Source organism: Melampsora larici-populina (genome assembly GCF_000204055.1).
Source record: "Melampsora larici-populina 98AG31 unplaced genomic scaffold MELLAscaffold_12, whole genome shotgun sequence".
NCBI lineage: Eukaryota > Fungi > Basidiomycota > Pucciniomycetes > Pucciniales > Melampsoraceae > Melampsora > Melampsora laricis-populina.
The window spans coordinates 514,714-533,205 of record NW_006768776.1 but is presented as its reverse complement, the minus strand read 5'-3'; the positions used below and the strand labels follow the sequence as shown (position 1 = coordinate 533,205).

The 18,492-nt window shown below is 40.6% G+C and overlaps 2 protein-coding genes across 2 annotated transcripts; one reads left to right on the top strand and one right to left on the bottom strand.

Annotated features, from left to right (window-relative positions):
• Window positions 1-5,021: 5,021 nt before the first annotated feature.
• On the bottom strand, window positions 5,022-5,775 carry MELLADRAFT_84938 (uncharacterized protein; the record flags this gene model as incomplete). The annotated part of the gene is made up of 3 exons (XM_007408299.1): window positions 5,022-5,317; window positions 5,377-5,677; window positions 5,740-5,775. 3 exons carry the CDS (start codon window positions 5,773-5,775, stop codon window positions 5,022-5,024), a joined length of 633 nt encoding a protein of 210 aa, XP_007408361.1.
• A 2,264-nt stretch (window positions 5,776-8,039) lies between these two features.
• On the top strand, window positions 8,040-9,021 carry MELLADRAFT_105112 (uncharacterized protein; the record flags this gene model as incomplete). Its single annotated transcript, XM_007408497.1, has 4 exons — window positions 8,040-8,195; window positions 8,222-8,317; window positions 8,668-8,753; window positions 8,844-9,021. 4 exons carry the CDS (start codon window positions 8,040-8,042, stop codon window positions 9,019-9,021), a joined length of 516 nt encoding a protein of 171 aa, XP_007408559.1.
• Window positions 9,022-18,492: the final 9,471 nt, after the last annotated feature.

The following is an 18,492-nucleotide window of genomic DNA, read 5'->3' as shown; positions in this document are numbered from 1 at the left end:
GATCTAGACATTCCAGTCTTTGACACAACTGAAGTGGCAGCTATTCCAGCCAACTTACCTCCCGCAATCTCGGAGACGGATTTTATCCTGAAGCATCAAGAAGTTTTCTGTCAAAGTTTCACCGAATTTCCAGCCAAAAAGATGTCTTCAGCTACCTTTGCCAAAGGTAGAGACAGTGCTTTCAACTTGATCACCATGAGGCTTGAACATATTCCTCTCTTGGAAAAGCCATCTTTCCAATTACCTCCGGGAACGTGTTTTTCGGGCAGCAAGATGTCTAATTCAGCATGGCTTGAATTTGTTAATGAGCCAGGTTAGTGCGTATGATTTATTGAATTTTGGTAAAGTAAATCAACTGACATACCCTTTTGTCACAGGACTTCAATTCTTCACACCTGCTGAAGGTGAATTGCTGTTTAGCTCCGAATTATGGAGCCCTTCTTTGTTTCAAGATTCTTTCAATCCGGACCTGGATACAAAGTTATGGCCTTTTCACGTATGGCGGACTGTGCGGCCTATTGGATGTCCTTCCAAAAAGAAACGTCAAGAGGTTTCTAATTTATTTCAAGATGCTATTGCGGTGGCTGGGGATCAAGTCATTCACAAGAATACCTTTGAAGAAAACCCGGATGCTACTCCTTATGAAAATAGTTATAGATTTGTTTCTCATTTATTATTAACTCGTCCAACCTTAGGCTCCAGCGGTGGCGGAGAAAATCTACTTACTTCAGGCTCGTCAGGATCTCAATTAATTGCACACGAATCAGCAGTGGTCAAAGCCGGTACATTGAATAATCTTCAAAACTTTTCAGTCAGTGTTCACGATGTATTAATGGGGCTAGCTGTAATGGATTTACATTCAAAAATTCCTGAAAAAGCAACTGATACGGAGCAAAAACAAATCAAAAAAGATATCAATAAGAAGATTGACGAATTGAAGGAGGTTGGGTTTGCATGGGGTTCCTTGGCCGGTTTCATAACTAGTGGTGTTAGAGGATTAATGTTGGCTTCAAGAGATAAGCATGTGCCAGTGGGCAATGCTATGGCAATCATCAAGGCTGCGGAAGAAATTCAAAAGTTGGAGAAGATTCAGATCAAGGAGAAGATTTGGTGCCGGACTCATGATTATATTATGGGACTTTTGGTCAAAGGGTATTTCCCTCACAAGCGGTCAGTTCATCCAGGGAAATCAGTGTTTGGTGAAGTCAAGGTTCAAAAGATTCAGCTGGCCATATGCCTGGCCTACGACATTGGATACTATTGGTCGGTGCAGGTACCAGGTATGACTTGTGCTATTCTTCCTAAAGCTTATATCCCTTTGGTGAAGATCAACAACACCAAGCTGACAGTTGAAGGGGAAGAGGAAGATGCAATGGATATTGAGTAAATGTTTTGTATCTTCTATGTTTTGTTTTCTTCTTTTCTCACCAAAATACTCTTATGTAAGCAATGTCAACTATCATTGGTTCTTGAGTAATAAAACTTTCCGTGGTACAACCTTGTGTGAACCATATGATGACATGTGAGATATGTAAACATACCAACTGTAACATGTAAGGCTACATGTGTATACATGATGTAATGGCTGACCACAACTCAGCCACCATTTGAGTGGAAGCATTTAACCAGTCCTTCGTTCCCAGTTTCTTCTGATCTTATTATTATTTAATGCTGTTCTGTCCGCTTCCTTCAATTTGTTGAATCAACCAAGGTAATCCATGTTCTTCCTTTGTCTTCCCGTCTGTTCTTTACTTCACTGAGATGAAGACAGATCATATAAGAAGATATATTATATCCTCAAGAAGAAATGGAAACTTGAAGAATCCACAAGAAGCCGAATCTAATTGAATGTAGATGAATAAATCAATCAACATTTCTCAAACATCTGTTCAATTCATCGCAAAAGAAGACTCATATAATTCAAAACATTTACCTCTCATGATTTACTCACGAACAATTATTGAAGACGGTGGCACTTGAGATACATGCAGAGATGTTTATGTCTCGTGAAGGGCAGGGCAAGTGACTGAGGGGTACCCCAACTACCAGCCTAACCCTTTGCTAAATGTATCTCAGTGCTTCCGCATTTCATTCCTCAAGAATTTACTCAATACTTATTCAATCAATGATTCACAAATGCAAATTAACTTAAATGATTTAAAGCTCACCGTTATTCACATTGACTCATGGAAGACGGAAATGATTTAAAGCTCACCGTTATTCACATTGACTCATGGAAGACGGAAGTACTTGAGATACATGCAGAGATGTTTATGTCTCGTGAAGGGCAGGGCAAGTGACTGAGGGGTACCCCAACTACCAGCCTAACCCTTTGCTAAATGTATCTCAGTGCTTCCGCATTTCATTCCTCAAGAAATTACTCAATACTTATTCATTCAATTATTCATTCATAAGATCTCACATTGAATCATTTCATACAACCAAAATTTTATTCACTTATTTCTTTGCATCCCCACACACATTCCAAAATATTCACGTGTTGAACATACCATTAATCAAAGCTATGTTTTTTTCCCTGTAGATGCCCAAACCAGTATCTGAACTTCGAAAGCAAAAGATGGTCGAGTACCAAAAGCGGAAGAAGGCTCAACAACACAATGCCCAACGGGATCCGGTCCGGGATGTTGGAAGAGAACATGTCAGTCAAAGAATCAAAGCAGGAATCAAAGAACGGTTTGGCTTGCCAGAGGACTGTGATGTATTCCGAGTTCCTCAATTTGGGAACAGGAAAGAGCGAGTAGTGACCTATGGGACTGTGGTACTTGTGAATCCGGCTGGAAATAAGCTTATATGTGTTGCTAGGTTCAACAAAGAGGTCAAGTCCCTTGAACTTTCTGTTGTTTCCACATGGCTGACATTTCTTGCTGCAGGACCCCGCCAGCATTGACCCTGCCCAAGTGCAACTTTGGAAAGACTTTCGAAGGGCTATCAAGATCATGCATCAACACTCTGAAGCACGGGGTGTAATCAAGGAAAACCATGCAGTCAAGATGCTGCCGCCCCACGAGCGGCAAGGTACTATGAAAGCATTTGGTCACAGATCATCTAAGCGTGCTGGACAATATCAAAGAGGAACAGTTATTGGTTTGTTTATCTTCACCTTTCCACAGGAGGACATTTCAGAAAGTTAATTTGTTCAATGTCTTAACACCAGCAACCTATGCCCAAAATTCATCTACCAGCAAGGACCCAGCCAAACTAGACGAGGACGAAGCCCGCCAAGATGAACTTCCTTGGGTAGTGGACTTTCATGCTGAAAGGACATGTTCATTATCTCTATTTGTGTATGATTCCAACAAGAAGCTGGCCGAAGACACTGATGCCCCGTCGTGGGGATCAAAAGAGCCGGTGCCTGGTAGCAAAGAGTGGGAGAAATCACCCAATGCCCAAGTCTTTGGGGACAAGGCTTTTGTGGGATCCAATGTGATTGCTACCACTGGAGGATTCCGCAACGGAGTTCATTGTGACTTTGATGCCACCGGATTTGCTTCGGGTTTCTTCTGCTTAATTGATGCGAACACATGTTGAGTATTTAATATTCACAGTCTTATGACCAATCTGCTGACATATGTAATCTATTACAGCTGAAATTATTACTCCGGCAAGAAGACTCAAACTTTTGGCCGAGAGGAAGGAAGAAATTGAACTAGAGAAGAAGACTGGACACCGCATTGATAAGAAGCATCCCCAAGTTGGTGCCAAGTTTGTAATTCACATCAGTAACTATTTCAAGTTTATTGTAGACATCAATGCAGCTGATGTGGTAGAATTACTGTGGGCAACAGATGTTTGCCACAACACCAAACATTTTTTATTTTCTGAAGGAGAAAAAAAAAGACAACATACTTGCAGGGTGCTGTAACAAGGGAAAAAACCAAGGCAAGAAAAGGGATTGGAAAGAGTAAAGGGGCAGTAGACCATGTACTTGCTTATGCTTGTAGCACTCAGATCAGTACCACTGTGGTGGCAGCAATGAAGGAGATTATGGAACAGCGGGTTGGTTTGGATGATGAGAGCTGGGAAAAATTGCACAGCGGCCTTGCAGAGACCTACGATAAGCAGATGCAACGGAAACGGGCCAATTTGGACCATCTTCAGAATAAGATTACTTCTTATAAGGAAACAAAAGGTTCAGCACTCAGATTTTTAAAATGATATATACATGTTTTTTTTTGTTTTTAAGATGATAATTTTGTGAGCAAAGGGATTTTGTAAATTTTTGATTTTTTTAAGAGCAACAAATTTTGGAATACAGATTGAAAGGAAAGAATTTACTCCTGAATTTCTGCCTTGTGCTAATCTCTTGCTGGAATATGAGTCTGTTCCCCAGACTTACCTCCATACAACAGCTCCATCTCCTCCCGTAGACTTAATTTTGCTACCTTTGGCGGTAGCAACCCCAGGTGCTTGCATATCTTGTTGCATTCGTGCTGGGTAGAGAAGTTCTCCAAGCCTTTCCTTCCAGTATTTCTGTCGCACCAAGCCATACTGGGGCCAAAACAAACCGTCAGGCAAAATGTTGGAATGCAAGCACAAAAGTACTTACTTGCTCGTATCCACAATCAAAGGGTCTGTCAAAACCAAACCTACCCCCTGAAGATCCGCAACCATTCTTCTTCCGCCATAGTGTTTATGAGACCAATGACTGAGAGCTTGCATTACTTCATTGACTAAAGGACTGTCTGAAGGCCGGAGTTCAAAGTTGTGATTGCTGGTATACTTGCGGTATTGTGTAACATCAAGTACTTCTTCAAAGAAATAAGCACATTCTGTTGTAGCACTGCTTCCTGCATAGACCGGAAAGTTTTGAACCATCTGGAAAATAAAAACATGTTATCGAGAAAGCTTGAATAAAATGAGATCCATATATTTGACTCACACGAATGTTTTGGATAGCTTCAACCGTTGCAGGGAAAAGTTGAATTTCATTCAGACCCAAAGCGGCTTTCTTAAACTTTTCAATCACCATGGAAACAGCAGCATACACTCCACCGGATTCTTTATGGACAGCCAGATGAGTCATATTGGGAGGCAGCTCCCTCACCACCAGGTGTTCTTCCAAAGGCATTGTAACATGTCCTGAAAGAACTTTTTCCAATCACCACACTTTCATCAACTTTGAAATGATACGGTGTTACCACCCATTCAGGTTTACCTTCTGCATTTCCTGTCAAAATGCATTTTTTCCCAACGGTGAAACCGTCTGTAGTCTCAGCAGGTGGAACAGGGCGAGCCATGGGAAGCTTTCGACCAAATACGGAGATATCAATAGCCTCTCTGAAATCAAAGGCCGGTACTAAGGAGGGCATGTCAGCCAGACCAAAAATGAGTAGTGAACAAGAGCGGTGAGCTTACCTGTCTGGTGAGGTGGTATCACATGAGTCATAGCTACAGGAGCCACATCACTCTGAGCACGGTGGGGAGATTTTCGTGGGGTGATGGGTGGCGGGAGTGTGTATGTACTATTCTTGGTTTTAAAATTAGAAGCCTTCTTTTGAGTGACTCGTGGTGAGGTGACTTTTGTTGAAGTTGAAGGTGTACACCTGGCTTTCTTGCTTGGCTGGAATATTTCGACACTCAAAGGCAGATCACCATCACTATCACTATCACTATCACCATAATCCGCTTCTTCATCTCCATCATCTAATAACATCTCCTCATAAGTCAAATGTTGAGATGCCTTTCTTTTAGCTTGTCGTTGAGGTTGTACCGGCTTACTGGTGGAAGGTCGAAGCCAAGGATTATTTTTGACATATTTGTCAGCCAGAAAAATTAGCTCGAGGCTAGGTTCTCCTTTAGTGTCATCAAGATATCTGGCAAAAACTTCATTGTTATGTAAGACCACAGGTGATTTCCGGCCACGGCCGGTTTTGGCCAGGTTGAAATACTCAGAGTTGTAAACTTTGGGTGCCTGAGGGTAAAGAGGAGAGTCAACCGAGTGGTCCCACAGGTTGAAGATGCCTTCCTTGGTGTCGTCCAAGAGTGTCAACGATGACCTATCCACAGTGAAAGTTCCCCGAAGTAGACCATGAGCAAAAGAGCCGGTGTCGTATATCACCATCCATCCTACAGAGCATACTCGGCCAGTGTGAGTAGTGAAAGGTGGAGGTTTAGGTGCTGCTGGGTGACCATTAAACATGCGGTTGCTGCTAGCTTGTTTCTTGGCAGCAGCTTGCTTTGACTTGTCGCTTTGAAGTTGGTGAACATGAGTACCAGTGGAAGTCGAGGTACGGGCTGCAACAGCTGCTTTGGCATTGATGACCTTGAGATTGGCAGGGCGGGGTTGAGAAGCTTGGGTGGGTGCCTGCTGGGGGGGAGAAGGAACCTGTTTGTTTCGGTCCGCATTGATGTTTTCAAGGCAGGGTGCACATATTTTGTGTTCGCCTTGACGGAGAGTACTTTGACATAAGGGACAAGTAGGTTGGTTCATGATAGTGAAATATGAGTATCTGAGAGAAACCAAAGTCGAAGAAGAAGCTGATTGAAGAAGATTGAGGTCGATCAAAGAAGATTGAAGTCGATCGGAGAAGGTTGAAGTCGATCGAAGAAGATTGAAGAAGATTGAAACTGATTCAAGAAGAAGAAGCTGATTGAAGAAGATTGAGGTCGATCAAAGAAGATTGAAGTCGATCGGAGAAGGTTGAAGTCGATCGAAGAAGATTGAAGAAGATTGAAACTGATTGAAACTGATTCAAGAAGATTCAAGAAGATTGAAGAATATTGAAGAGGATTCAAGAAGATTGAAGAAGATTGAAGAAGATTGAAACCGATTCAAGAATATTGAAGAAGATTGAAGAAGATCGAAGAGAATTGAAGAATACTAGGGAACAATGAAGCCAATACAAGAATATTGAAGAAGGGTGAAGCCGATCCAAGAATATCAAAGAAGATTGAAGACAATCAAAGAAGGATGAAGAAGAGTGGAGACGATCAAAGAGGTTCAGTGTAGTGTAGAAGAGTGAAGACGATCAAATAAGGATGATGAAGAGTGGAGACGATCAAAGAGGTTCAGTGTAGTGTAGAAGAGTGAAGACGATCAAATAAGGATGAAGAAGAGTGGAGACAATCAAAGAGGTTCAGTGTAGTGTAGGTTTGGTTGAACAAGTGGATGGGTGGAGACTATAACAAAAGTTGGAGGAATGACTAAGATGATTGGTGATGGTGTGTGGGTTGTGTGATTGGTTGAGAGGTCGAGGTAGAGAGGTACACTTTTCATCATCTAATGTGAAGTTTTCATTTTTGGGGTCTTTGTTTATGGTTTGTTAATTGTCGTTTTTTGATTATCGACATTTGTTTTTTGATTTTCGACTTTTGATTTTTTGATTTTTTGATTTTTGAATTTTGATGTCCTCTTTTGTGGTTTCCTGGTACTTTTTGTGTCAATGCGACAATGGGGTGACAAATGTTGAGTTTCAAGTTGTAAATCTACTGAAATTTGGGCCGTAACCTGGTCTGAAAGGGGTTTCTGCCATGACTTTTACTCCGGTACAGGGGTTTTTGCCCTGTATTTGAGTATTTTCTGTAGTTTTGTCTTTGATTTTTGAATTTCGCACCCGGGAATTGTGATTTTCGTTTTTTGATTTTTGCATTGTCACCTTGACACCTCTCGCATTCCGTAAGTTACCATTGCCCCTCCTCGCAAATTGATTCTTGCAGTCTATCTCACAAATATCACATCATCGGTGCCTTTTCACTTCACTGCAAGTTCACCTTTTCATGATTGTCTCGTGCTCCTCTACAACCCAACTTTTGCACCTTCATCAACTCGCTTTGTTCATTCTGTTTTCCTTTGATTTAGATGTCAACACAAAGCACCACATCCTCTTCACCCACTCGGTATAACAGGGGCATGAATGGAAGTAATGGAAAGAAAAATCATCCATTCATAACATCCGGATTATTTGACGTTCTATCTCAAGTAGGGTTCTTGAACATTCCTAAACTTATGCTATACATATAAATAACTCCTCTTTTAGATTGAAACAGAATTGACTGGACAGTACGGGTTTTGCAAATGTATGACTACAAGTGTTGTTACCAATTGCAACACTGAAGAAGTTCTTGAGTTTGCCATCAAGGCTTCTGCATTCATTGGCCCAGATCTCATCTTGACCGATTCAACAGTCTATTACTTGAAAGGCAGAATCTTAGCTCTTAACCATGATGACCTCCAAGTCTTTTACTACAAGCCCGATAACAGTATCTGATATCCCCATCTGAATCTTTTAGATCTGAACTTGCCAATAAGGTTTCCATGACTGGTCTGGGATTGACTACTTTGCAAGAGGTCGAAAACGTCAGCCCTGGCAGGGACAATGTCATCATCATTGTTCAGCATTCTGATTTCAACCCAGCCATATGTGACACACACCCTTTAAACTTCTTTTGCGTGATTTGCTAACCATATTGTTCCTGTAGATTTGAGACCAAGATACTTTCGAGGTCGAGTATAGATGTAATTGGTCTCCGCTTATGGCTAAATTACAAAGCCTTCTCGTTCCCCATCGCAAAGCGCTTCTCACAGGTCGTATCACGTGATACATTCCATCTCGCAACATGGGGTCTGTTGAGGTGAGGTTTTCTCAATGACGTCAATCAATTTTTACACTCAGACGTTATTAATGGCAATGGCTTGTCTTATTCTAGGTGACTGGCATCAACATCACCACCGGGCATGAGTTGGGCCAAACTTCAGCTTTGCCCAACTCATGCATCTTTTGGTACTCCGGGTGGTTGAGCTAGAGGAAAGCTGTATGTCGATTTTGTCTTGTCATCATCATCCATGTAGCCTTGTCCTGATTTTCGATTGTCTTTCCCTTCAGTTTTGTCTCAGGGGGTGGAGTGAAGAAAAATAACGTTCCGCTACCTACCAATAGCGGTGATGTCATCAATCATGCAAATGCGTCCCCTTCCAAAGGAAAGGGTAAAGCATCTTTGGTAGCAATTGCCGCTCGACCAGCTGGGAAACGCAGCAAGCCAAACGGGTCTGACGTTGAATAAATATTAGATCTTGCGCAAACAGTTTTCCTCAAGTTTGTTGTTGTCAATGAGCGGCTTCTGCTTATACGTTCACCCTTACAATCTACCTTGACGTAGCAAAGCTTTTGTGTCTAAATGCCTTGAAAAATCCCTGTAATCAACCATTCAACATCTACATCTCTGTCTTTAGTCATTGCTGATTAAAATCTCTTCTCCTCAATTCCTTATCTTTCCTAGAGATTCCCTTGAATGTAGTGACTGAATTAGGTCTTAGAAGTTTGCATTGGGCCACTTACACATTGCTTCTTGTGAATTTCTTAAGCTACAACAATTTGAGTGCTACCAGGAAGCGAGTAGATACAATGAAGTTAAAAAACCGAACTAGGTACTGTGCTAGGTTGAGGAATAGCCTAAACCTAGGAAACGGAGAATCTTTCCTAATCATATCCTTAAATTTGTGCAACCCTGATGTCCGGAAGACCTTGATGTTGCAAACAAATGCTGTAAGTATAATGTTTCAAATCAGTGGCATTGGTGAAACGCCCGGTCTGAAATATGGGTCTTGGCTGTCCTTGTGATTCTGGAGTCAATACAATTTAGCGTCATGTAAATTGCGCAGACAAGGAAAACTCACCGTTGATGAAGTCGAAGAGCATCTGACCCAAAAACTCTGGGTCTACGGGATGTTCAACCATAGCAAAAGTATTCCACCGAAGTCTTCCAAAACCTTGCACATAAGTTGAATCAACTGATTGTGTAATGGGCATTTGAATAGAGTGACTTTGATAAATAGGAAGATGATAATTGTATGTTGTCAATTGATGAAGGTTGATTGAAGTTAAGACTGTGATTGTTGAAGAATTAATGAGCAGTATCAAAAGTATATGTTCGTGATGTTCCTATGATGGGTTGAAAGTAGTACAATTTATAAAGCTTGCTATGACTTTTTATCCGGTGTTTTATTCGCCATATACGGCAATTGAATTGCATCGGCATTTATTATCAAAAATCATATGTGTTTCTTAAAAGCAGTCAATAGTGGAATTTTGCCCGTGCATACAAAGGAATGCCATAAGTGTCATTGCATGAAAAAGGCGGCCAGAGTGGCAATTGTAGTCTTGCTTCTCAAGTGGCGCGCAGCAGAAAATGCTGATATCCCCGTGCTTTATTGTTTCTACATTTCCCTCATCGAGAAGCATGTGATCTTAAAATGTGAATTGACTACTCCGGTTGTAATAGACTTGAAACAATCAATCTCAATTGCAAAGCCGGGAGATATACGCCTGTCTTCCAACTTCAGAAAGTGCCACTTCCACACCTTTTGAAAAAGTATCACAACATAGTCAATTGTAAAAGCTTTGGTTAATGTACGTGTGTTCTGTCGCTGCTGTGCCTTTGTTAAAGAGGTCAGCAGTCGTGATACTGCATTGAGATTTGTAATACATCAATATCCAATTGAATCTATCTACTAATCTTGAAAACTTGCTTCTTACATCTCTCAATTGCAACACTCAACAATTCTCTTTTTACTCTCACATTAACATACCCTCCATTTACACCGTAAGGCTACATTCAATAGATAAACTAAATCTTTTCAACCTTAAAATCTTCCCGCCATGCCTACAAATTTCGTCAGATTAGCTGCTCCCACGGCAATGGACAACAACAAAGCTTTGCTTTTGAATTGTTTTCCAGGACAACTACCGTACCTTCTTGGTCGCATGTCCCATGTTTGTAAGCACTGAAAGGCTCTTCGATGGGGACAGAAGAGGACAAAAGAAAATGTGAAGGACTGAAAGGAAATATATATGGACTGTTGTCAGTATGGAGACGTCACATTACCAATGGCAGAATTTGATGGACCACCACTTCCTCCTGAACTCTATGAGCTGTTCACTTCTTCGACAAAAGGTACGCCAGCTGCCTGATGCATATCCGTAGAATTCGAGTTGCTCTCTTTTTTTTAGAGGCGGTAGCGTTTCAGGATAATATCACTTCCTATAATAATGCCATGGCTTTTTCATCACTAGGTTGCACCCAGGATTGAAGCGTTATGGGCCAAAAGGGGGTAGGCACTTTCAAGGTGTCAGGCCAACTATCTCACAAAATTCCGGCCTTGTACCCTCACGGTGATGATGCAGTGCGATTTGCACAGATTTTCATGTTGGGCGATGGCGGAGAGAAAGAGGTAGAAAATAGATTAATACATTTCAAGGAAGGAAAACTTAAACCAGGCATTGTCTGAAAATTGCAAGACGTGATGCATCGAGTCAATCTGTATGCCAAAGTATTCAGGAATGCAGCTGAAATCCTGGGGAAAAAATTGACCATTGTTTTGAAATCTCTGGCACCGGTAATTGTCAAGCGAAGACGTACAATAAACCAAGGCCTGAAGATATTGCTGCCATCATTGAAGAAACTTCAGATTTCATTGATCCTAAACCCAGGCATATTAAAGTTAGTCGCAAGGACGGAAAGATTATATACCTCACCGATTTGGATACACCTTACCTCTTGCTTTGTTATCCACTTCTGTTACCATATGGGTCACAGCAATGGGATGATAAATACGTGTCCCCTACAAAGGGAACTAACCCTGGTCATAAGTTGTGCCACACCCTCAGGTTCATTTTCAATATACTGATATTTTATACTTCTTTTGATTGTCAGGGAAACATGAAGAATACAAAGTCACAAATCTCGAATGGGGTTCATGGCTTATCTTCAAGAGAGAGAACAAATTCAACCCGTTTATTCATGGAAGACGTCTATCTCAACAATTGATTGTTGACTTGTACTTATGCGTAGAGAGATCAAAGTTGGACTTCATCAGGTTCAATCAAAAAAAGATTAAATCCAAACTTTATCAAGGTATAAATTTAAAGAAGCCTTTAATGAGAATCAGAGGGCGCCAGGGAAACAAATCATCTTACCATCATCTTTCAAGGGTGGGCCTCGCGACATGAATCAATTATTCCACAATGCCATGGCACTCGTCCGCAAATTCGGCAATCCAAGTCTTTTCATCACGATGACCGCAAATCGAAACTGGAAATAAATACAAGATGAATTGAAGTACGGCGCAACAGCACAGGACCGGCCAGACATTGTAGCCAGAGTATTCCGCTTAAATTGCAGAAACTGATAGAAGAAATTGTTGACCACCAACGTCTCGGTGTTGTCATCTCAAACTTAATGGTGGTAGAATTCCAAAAACGCGGCCTTCCTCATGCGCACTTATTATTTAGTGTGGACGAGAAGTCAAGGCCGGTGACAGCGGAGGATGTGGATTTTCTTGTCACTGCGACGCTTCCTGATCCTATCAAAGAATCAAAACTATAGGAGTTGGTCACATCCCATATGTTGCATGGTCCATGCCGCAAGGGTATGTCATGTTATCAAGAGGGACGATGTCGACTCTCTTTCCCAAAACCTACATGCAAAGAATCATGTCTCCCTGATGATTCTTTTCCATCATACAAGAGGCCAAACAACGGGAGAAAGGTGAAGAAAAACGGTGCTATTTTCACTAATGGGCATGTCGTCCCATACAACAAATACCTCTTGTTACTCCTGGAATGCCACATTAACGTGGAAATTCCAGTGGGAACTAAACCAATTTGATACTTATACAAATATCTGACTAAAGGTCATGATCGAACCAAAGTGTATATGGAGGTGACAGTGACAGATGGAAGTGAGTATTCATATCAGCCCGCACAGACCCAGTGTTTCTACATCTAACGCCGAATTTCTCCACTGTTTGATAGAGAAGATATTTGTCCATGATGAATTATTAGAATTCCAAAATTATCAATATATCAGCGCTCCAGAAGGTAAATTTGAGTATCTTTTGCTTTAAGAAGAGAGTTATATTTATACTGGATATTGCTCGCCTTCTCCAGCCGCATATAGGTTAATGAAGTTACCAATGAACTTGTCTTTTCCACCCGTTATGCGTCTACCGCTCCATCTTGAACATCAACAAACGATTTACTTCTTTGATGAGAACGAGGCTATCTCTCGGGTTGAGACACGGCTGCCGCCGACGTCGACTCTTACAGAATTTTTCAGGTTGTGCAAAGACGGAGAAATGGGTTTGGATGACGTGCTGACAAAGAATTTATTATATGCAGAAGTTCCACAATACTTCCGATGGTTCAAAGGCAAATTCCAGAAACAAATCCAACCCAAGTTGACAGTGGGAAGGGTATATTATGCCAATTTGACGGATGGAGACAAGTATTATTTGCGCATGTTACTATGCTGCATACGAGGTCCAACTTCTTTCAGGGATTCAAGAACTGTAAATGGATACGAATGCTCTACCTTTCGTGAAGCGGCGGACAGCCTGGGTCTTCTGGCTTCAGATAAACATCATTTGACTGCAATGTCTGAAGCATCACACTGGTCGTCATCTAAACAACTACGGCATTTACTCGCATTGATATTAGTCTACGGTGAAGTCGCAGCGCCCGATTCACTATGGAACGGCTTCGCAGAAGAATTAACGGAAGATTGCGAAGCTCGTTTGATCAAGTTGGGCGCGAGGTTGCCTACACTACACCAAATGACATCTTTACCCAGGGGTATAGAAAAGTAGTGCGGGCATAGAAAACTATGGGTGAAGTACTTTTTTATACCCATAGAGATAGTATCCTCTAAGCCTAGACAAACCATTCTATTCTATACCTACAGTTGAACATATCCACATGACCACAAGGACTGAATAGCAATCTAGAATCAAAGCCCTTCTTGAGTCTTGGCCAATGGGAAAGCATGGTCCATCAGTCATATTGTACGTATGTAAAAAGTGTCTGTCAATCTGTGTAAGATTGTGCATACATACTCACATACATTGCTGAACATGGTTGAGGATCTCTTTTATCAGCATAGAATTGTATTTTAGGATAAAGATATCAAAAAACAGAAGATTGAGATTTTACACACTGTAGCACTGCCTTTGGGGCCACTAAATACAGCTGAGTCAGCGCAAAGATAATGCTCAATTTCCCAATCTTAAACATCTTACATAGGTGTATCAAAAGCATTTTTTATTTGTATAGAAAAGTACCCTACCAATAGTTTTCTATGCCCACACTACTTTTCTATACCCCTGGGTAAAGATGTCATTTGTTGTAGTGCTATTGTGAGCTACTAGCGTCTTTTAGGCTAGTAAGTCACTAAAAGGAAAGTTGGAAATAATAAACTAGGTTTATTATGCGCGTGAGAAACCTATTTAAAGTTTTAAATAAGGTTGTAAAGAAGCAGTGTGATCAAATCAGCACTGACTTCAGTTAGATGACCTCTCAACAGAGGATTTTAGGATACAGATCCAGGGATTAAGGCAAGACAAGAGTCTTCTGGCCGGATAACAATATACAACTGGCACCCAGTGTCGTGCCCAAGATAAATACACTCTACTCTAGAGTTGTTAAACAAGGGAAATATCACCTAGTGATATTTTGAAGTTCTTTAGACTCTGAACACAGAGGGACTTCCGTGAGTTCAAAGTTTCTCAAGTTATTGAATCCCTTCAATAACTTGAGCAATACTTCTAGGATCACCTCCTGAAAAAACAGTGAAGTCTTCAAAAGAACTTCTACAAATAACAAAAGCAATGATTCAATTAGAGAAATATACAATGTCTAATGGAAGAGGACAAGGACTCTATTTATCTGATTGATGAAGGATTGATAATTTGCTTAAATGTAATGATGATGATGGATTTTCCTGGCGGGTCAGAGAGCTCTTTATATACTCAAAAACCCTGAAAATCCTTTATGTACAACTTGTGGTTTGATTACATACTCATTTGACGTATGTAATCATGAATTTTTAATTATTTAATGATTATTTGATTACGCACATGTGTAACTCTTGTGTTACTCATGTGATGCTCACTTGTGAAAGGCATTCTTACATAATGCAACCTTTTGGTTACATTTACATGTATGTAAATATGTAATTTCATATGTAACTATATGTAATTACATATGTACTTGGCTCTTGAAACTGAGCCATGAGTTGTAATTATTATTTTTGTTATTTTATAGTTATTTAGGCAGCCCTTTGGTACTAGTAATAGGGCTCAGGGCTGACACATATCACAGATGAAGTCCAGTTCTCATATGGTTTACAGCTTTTAGGTCAAGTAATTGACGAGATGGGTAAATCTTCCACTAGTGTTGGACTTAGTAGTGACTTGATGGAAGCGATGAACAATCTTCCAATAGCCGGACTTATTGGATGTAGAAGTAGTGATGTCAAACCTGAAGATAGCAGACTTATTTATAACTAGCAGGCACCGTCACTAAATGATAAGCAGAATGCTATATTGCATGCTGTTCAGGAAGGTCACCAAAACGACATGCAAATGATCCACTTCTTAGACGGCCCAGGTGGAACAGGGAAGACGTATACGCTTAATACGATTCTTCACTATTTCAACAGGCATGTTGGCAAACCTGTCAGTGTATCATCTTTGGGAGTTTCAGCCATCCTACTCCTGGGCGGTTCCACTGCGCACTACACGTTCAACATACCAATCCCGCCAGATTCAGCTGCGGCTTGTGATTTAAACGGACGCTGCAAGAAGAGTTTAAGGATCATTGGCGCTTCTATCATAGTCTGGGATGAGATCACGATGCAAAATAAGTTTGACGTAGAGGCAGTGGATAGGGCCTTAAGGCACATTTGTAAGATTGACAAACCTTTTGGAGGTAAAAGTATAATTTTTTCCGGTGATTTCAGGCATTTTTTACCTGTACTTTGATATGGATCGCTCAATGAACAGGAGGGTGCGTGTTTGAAAGTGTCTTCTATCTGGTTGCACGTTCAACAATTCAAGCTCAAGGTTAATTGTTGGTTGCAAAGTTTGGAGGGCAATGAAGAAATTGAACACAAAGAATTTGCATTGTGGCTGTTGAAGCTAGGTGAAGGCAAGTTGCAAGAGACGAATAAGGCAATGGTCTCAATTCAAAATGTCCATGTCGAGACGGTTCCACCATTCACACCGGTCCACCACAAGCTCATTGATTGGGTCTACGATGACATTTTTCAATTCACAGGGAGAAACGATTGGGACAAAATATGTGATTATTATCATCAGCTGACGTTGATTACACCACTAAATGAGACAGTCAGGGAGATAAATCACGCAATGTTAAACAAACTACCCGGAGATCCTTTTATCTCAGTATTGTGAGATGAACCAGATCCGACTTTCAACGAACCTACCTCGCTTGATATTATTAATTCCATTGCCTTTGTTGGTCTTCCGGAACATCGGTTGAGCTTGAAAATAGGGCAGCCAATCATGCTGATGCAAAACTTGTCCTTAGGTTCTGGGTTATGAAACGGGACACGGATGATTATAATGTCCGTTACACCTCAAGTTTTACGCCACATGATTACCTCCAACTAAATCTGCAACCACCCCCCGAAAGCCCAAAACCATGACACATGGATTCAGCCTTCCGGCGGGTTTTTGCAGATTTAGTCAGAGCTCGCGTTAGACTCACTTTTTACGGTGTAGTCGGGGCTTGACGTCCATGCCGATTCCTCCTTCATTGGGCCCCTCTATTTATGCTATTTTTTTTAACCGTGTGCTTTTAATATTTGTGCTTTTTATTACTATCAATTTGCTCCATCCATTTTGTGCTATGTGCTTTCAATACATGCACTTTTCATTAAGATGCTTTTGCAATTATTATTTCGATCCCAAACTGTGTCTTTTCAATATTTGTGCTTTTCATTACAACCAATTGTCGTGCTATGTGCTTTCAACATGTGCGCTTTTCATTACAAAGCTTTTGCTATTATGGATTCCATATTATATCGTGGTTTGTTAACTTATGTGCTTTTCTCTACAATCAACTTGGTGTTTTGATATTGTCATATGCCATTTCAATACATGCCTTTGTCATTTCTTCATTTTGTTATTGTTGCTTCAACCGTAGTTTTGTGGATGCTGAGACCTGGATGTCCACACCAATCGTGCTATCATGTGGCCTTTCTACTGGTGCTATTCTTGTATTCTTGTGCTTTTTAATTTTTTGCTTTTCTTTGCAACGATATTGCTTTATCTCCGGTGTGCTATGTGCTTTCAACGTATGCGTTTCCGATTACAATGTCCCATTATTATTCCTTCAATTATTCACCTTTTTCTTTCGCTAAATTCTCCTTTTGCGTCAGTTTCGTGCTTTTCGTTTCTCGATGTTTGTCTTTTACTTATTCCTCCGTAGCGTTGATCCCCTGCTTCTTACCTTTTTCTCCGCTGGACATATTCCACTTACCGTATGCATCAGTGAATAATTATTACACTACACATATCGTCTCGCTTTATTTTGCGCGTATATATTCATGCTCCCTTTAACCTAATCCGTTATTGGAATTTCATAACAATCAATATTTTTACAGCAAGAAACTTATCTTTTTAATCTTCCTATTGCCTGTATATTATTTTATCTTAATCCGTTACATTGCCATCTATAGCCAACATACTTTATCAACGATAATTTTAATTGTTTTTTCTAAATTTTCTTTCTCTTTCCTTTTCTGTCTTGTCATTGTATATGATTATCATCTTTTCCAGTATCAATTTTATTAATATTACCTTTCTCGTTTTATGATAAGCGTAATCTTTTCCTCTTCCTTCTACTATACACTCATCAATTTTCCTCTTTTACAAATGGCCCTCTTTAGGATCCTTTTCTGTCCCTTTCATGTCTCTGTGTATGCGTTATCATGTTGTTTTCCTATAAATTGTACCTTCGTTTCAGCTTTGACCTCTGTCTCATCACCAAGCTTCCCATCTATACTTTTTCTTACCTTCACTCGCACTGATCCTCTATCCTCGAATCGTATCTCCTTTCGCTTTCTCAACACCTATATTTTGTCATTTTTCATTGGAATAATCCAACAACCGCTAGATTTTGTTCGTTCAGTCCATTACAATTTCATTCACCCTTTCGGCTGAATTTATCAACTCATCTCTGCTTCGGCCCACATTGGATTGCTATACCTCTTTAGCTTTGAATACGCTCAAGTCTTTTATAGGATGGTGTCAGTAGAATCCCTTGATTCCGCAGATTTTCCTGGGTTCGGAATCGTTAACTGGAAAACCATTTCATCGGTTCAAGACCCCGTAGACAATATGCTCTTGGCAAGCCTCCTTGTAGACTTCATTCGTGGTGAGCTTCGCGTACATATCCACTTTTACGTCCTGTCTAATTTCATGTTTCCTAGACTCCCGCGGAAAACCCAGGCCAGTCATACAATCGGGCTGTATCAACAATGTTTCTCTAGGTAGAAACTATTGCTTCACAATTACTTTGCAACACCATAACTTTCCCGAGGTTAGAGTGTCTCAAATATAGTAAGTTTAAAGTGATCCTTGATTGTTCTTCTACAATTTTATTTTCACGTATGGCTACATGTACTAAAAAACCATTCGCGATCTTTTCTCCTTGCTTCCAATCATTCTCCTTC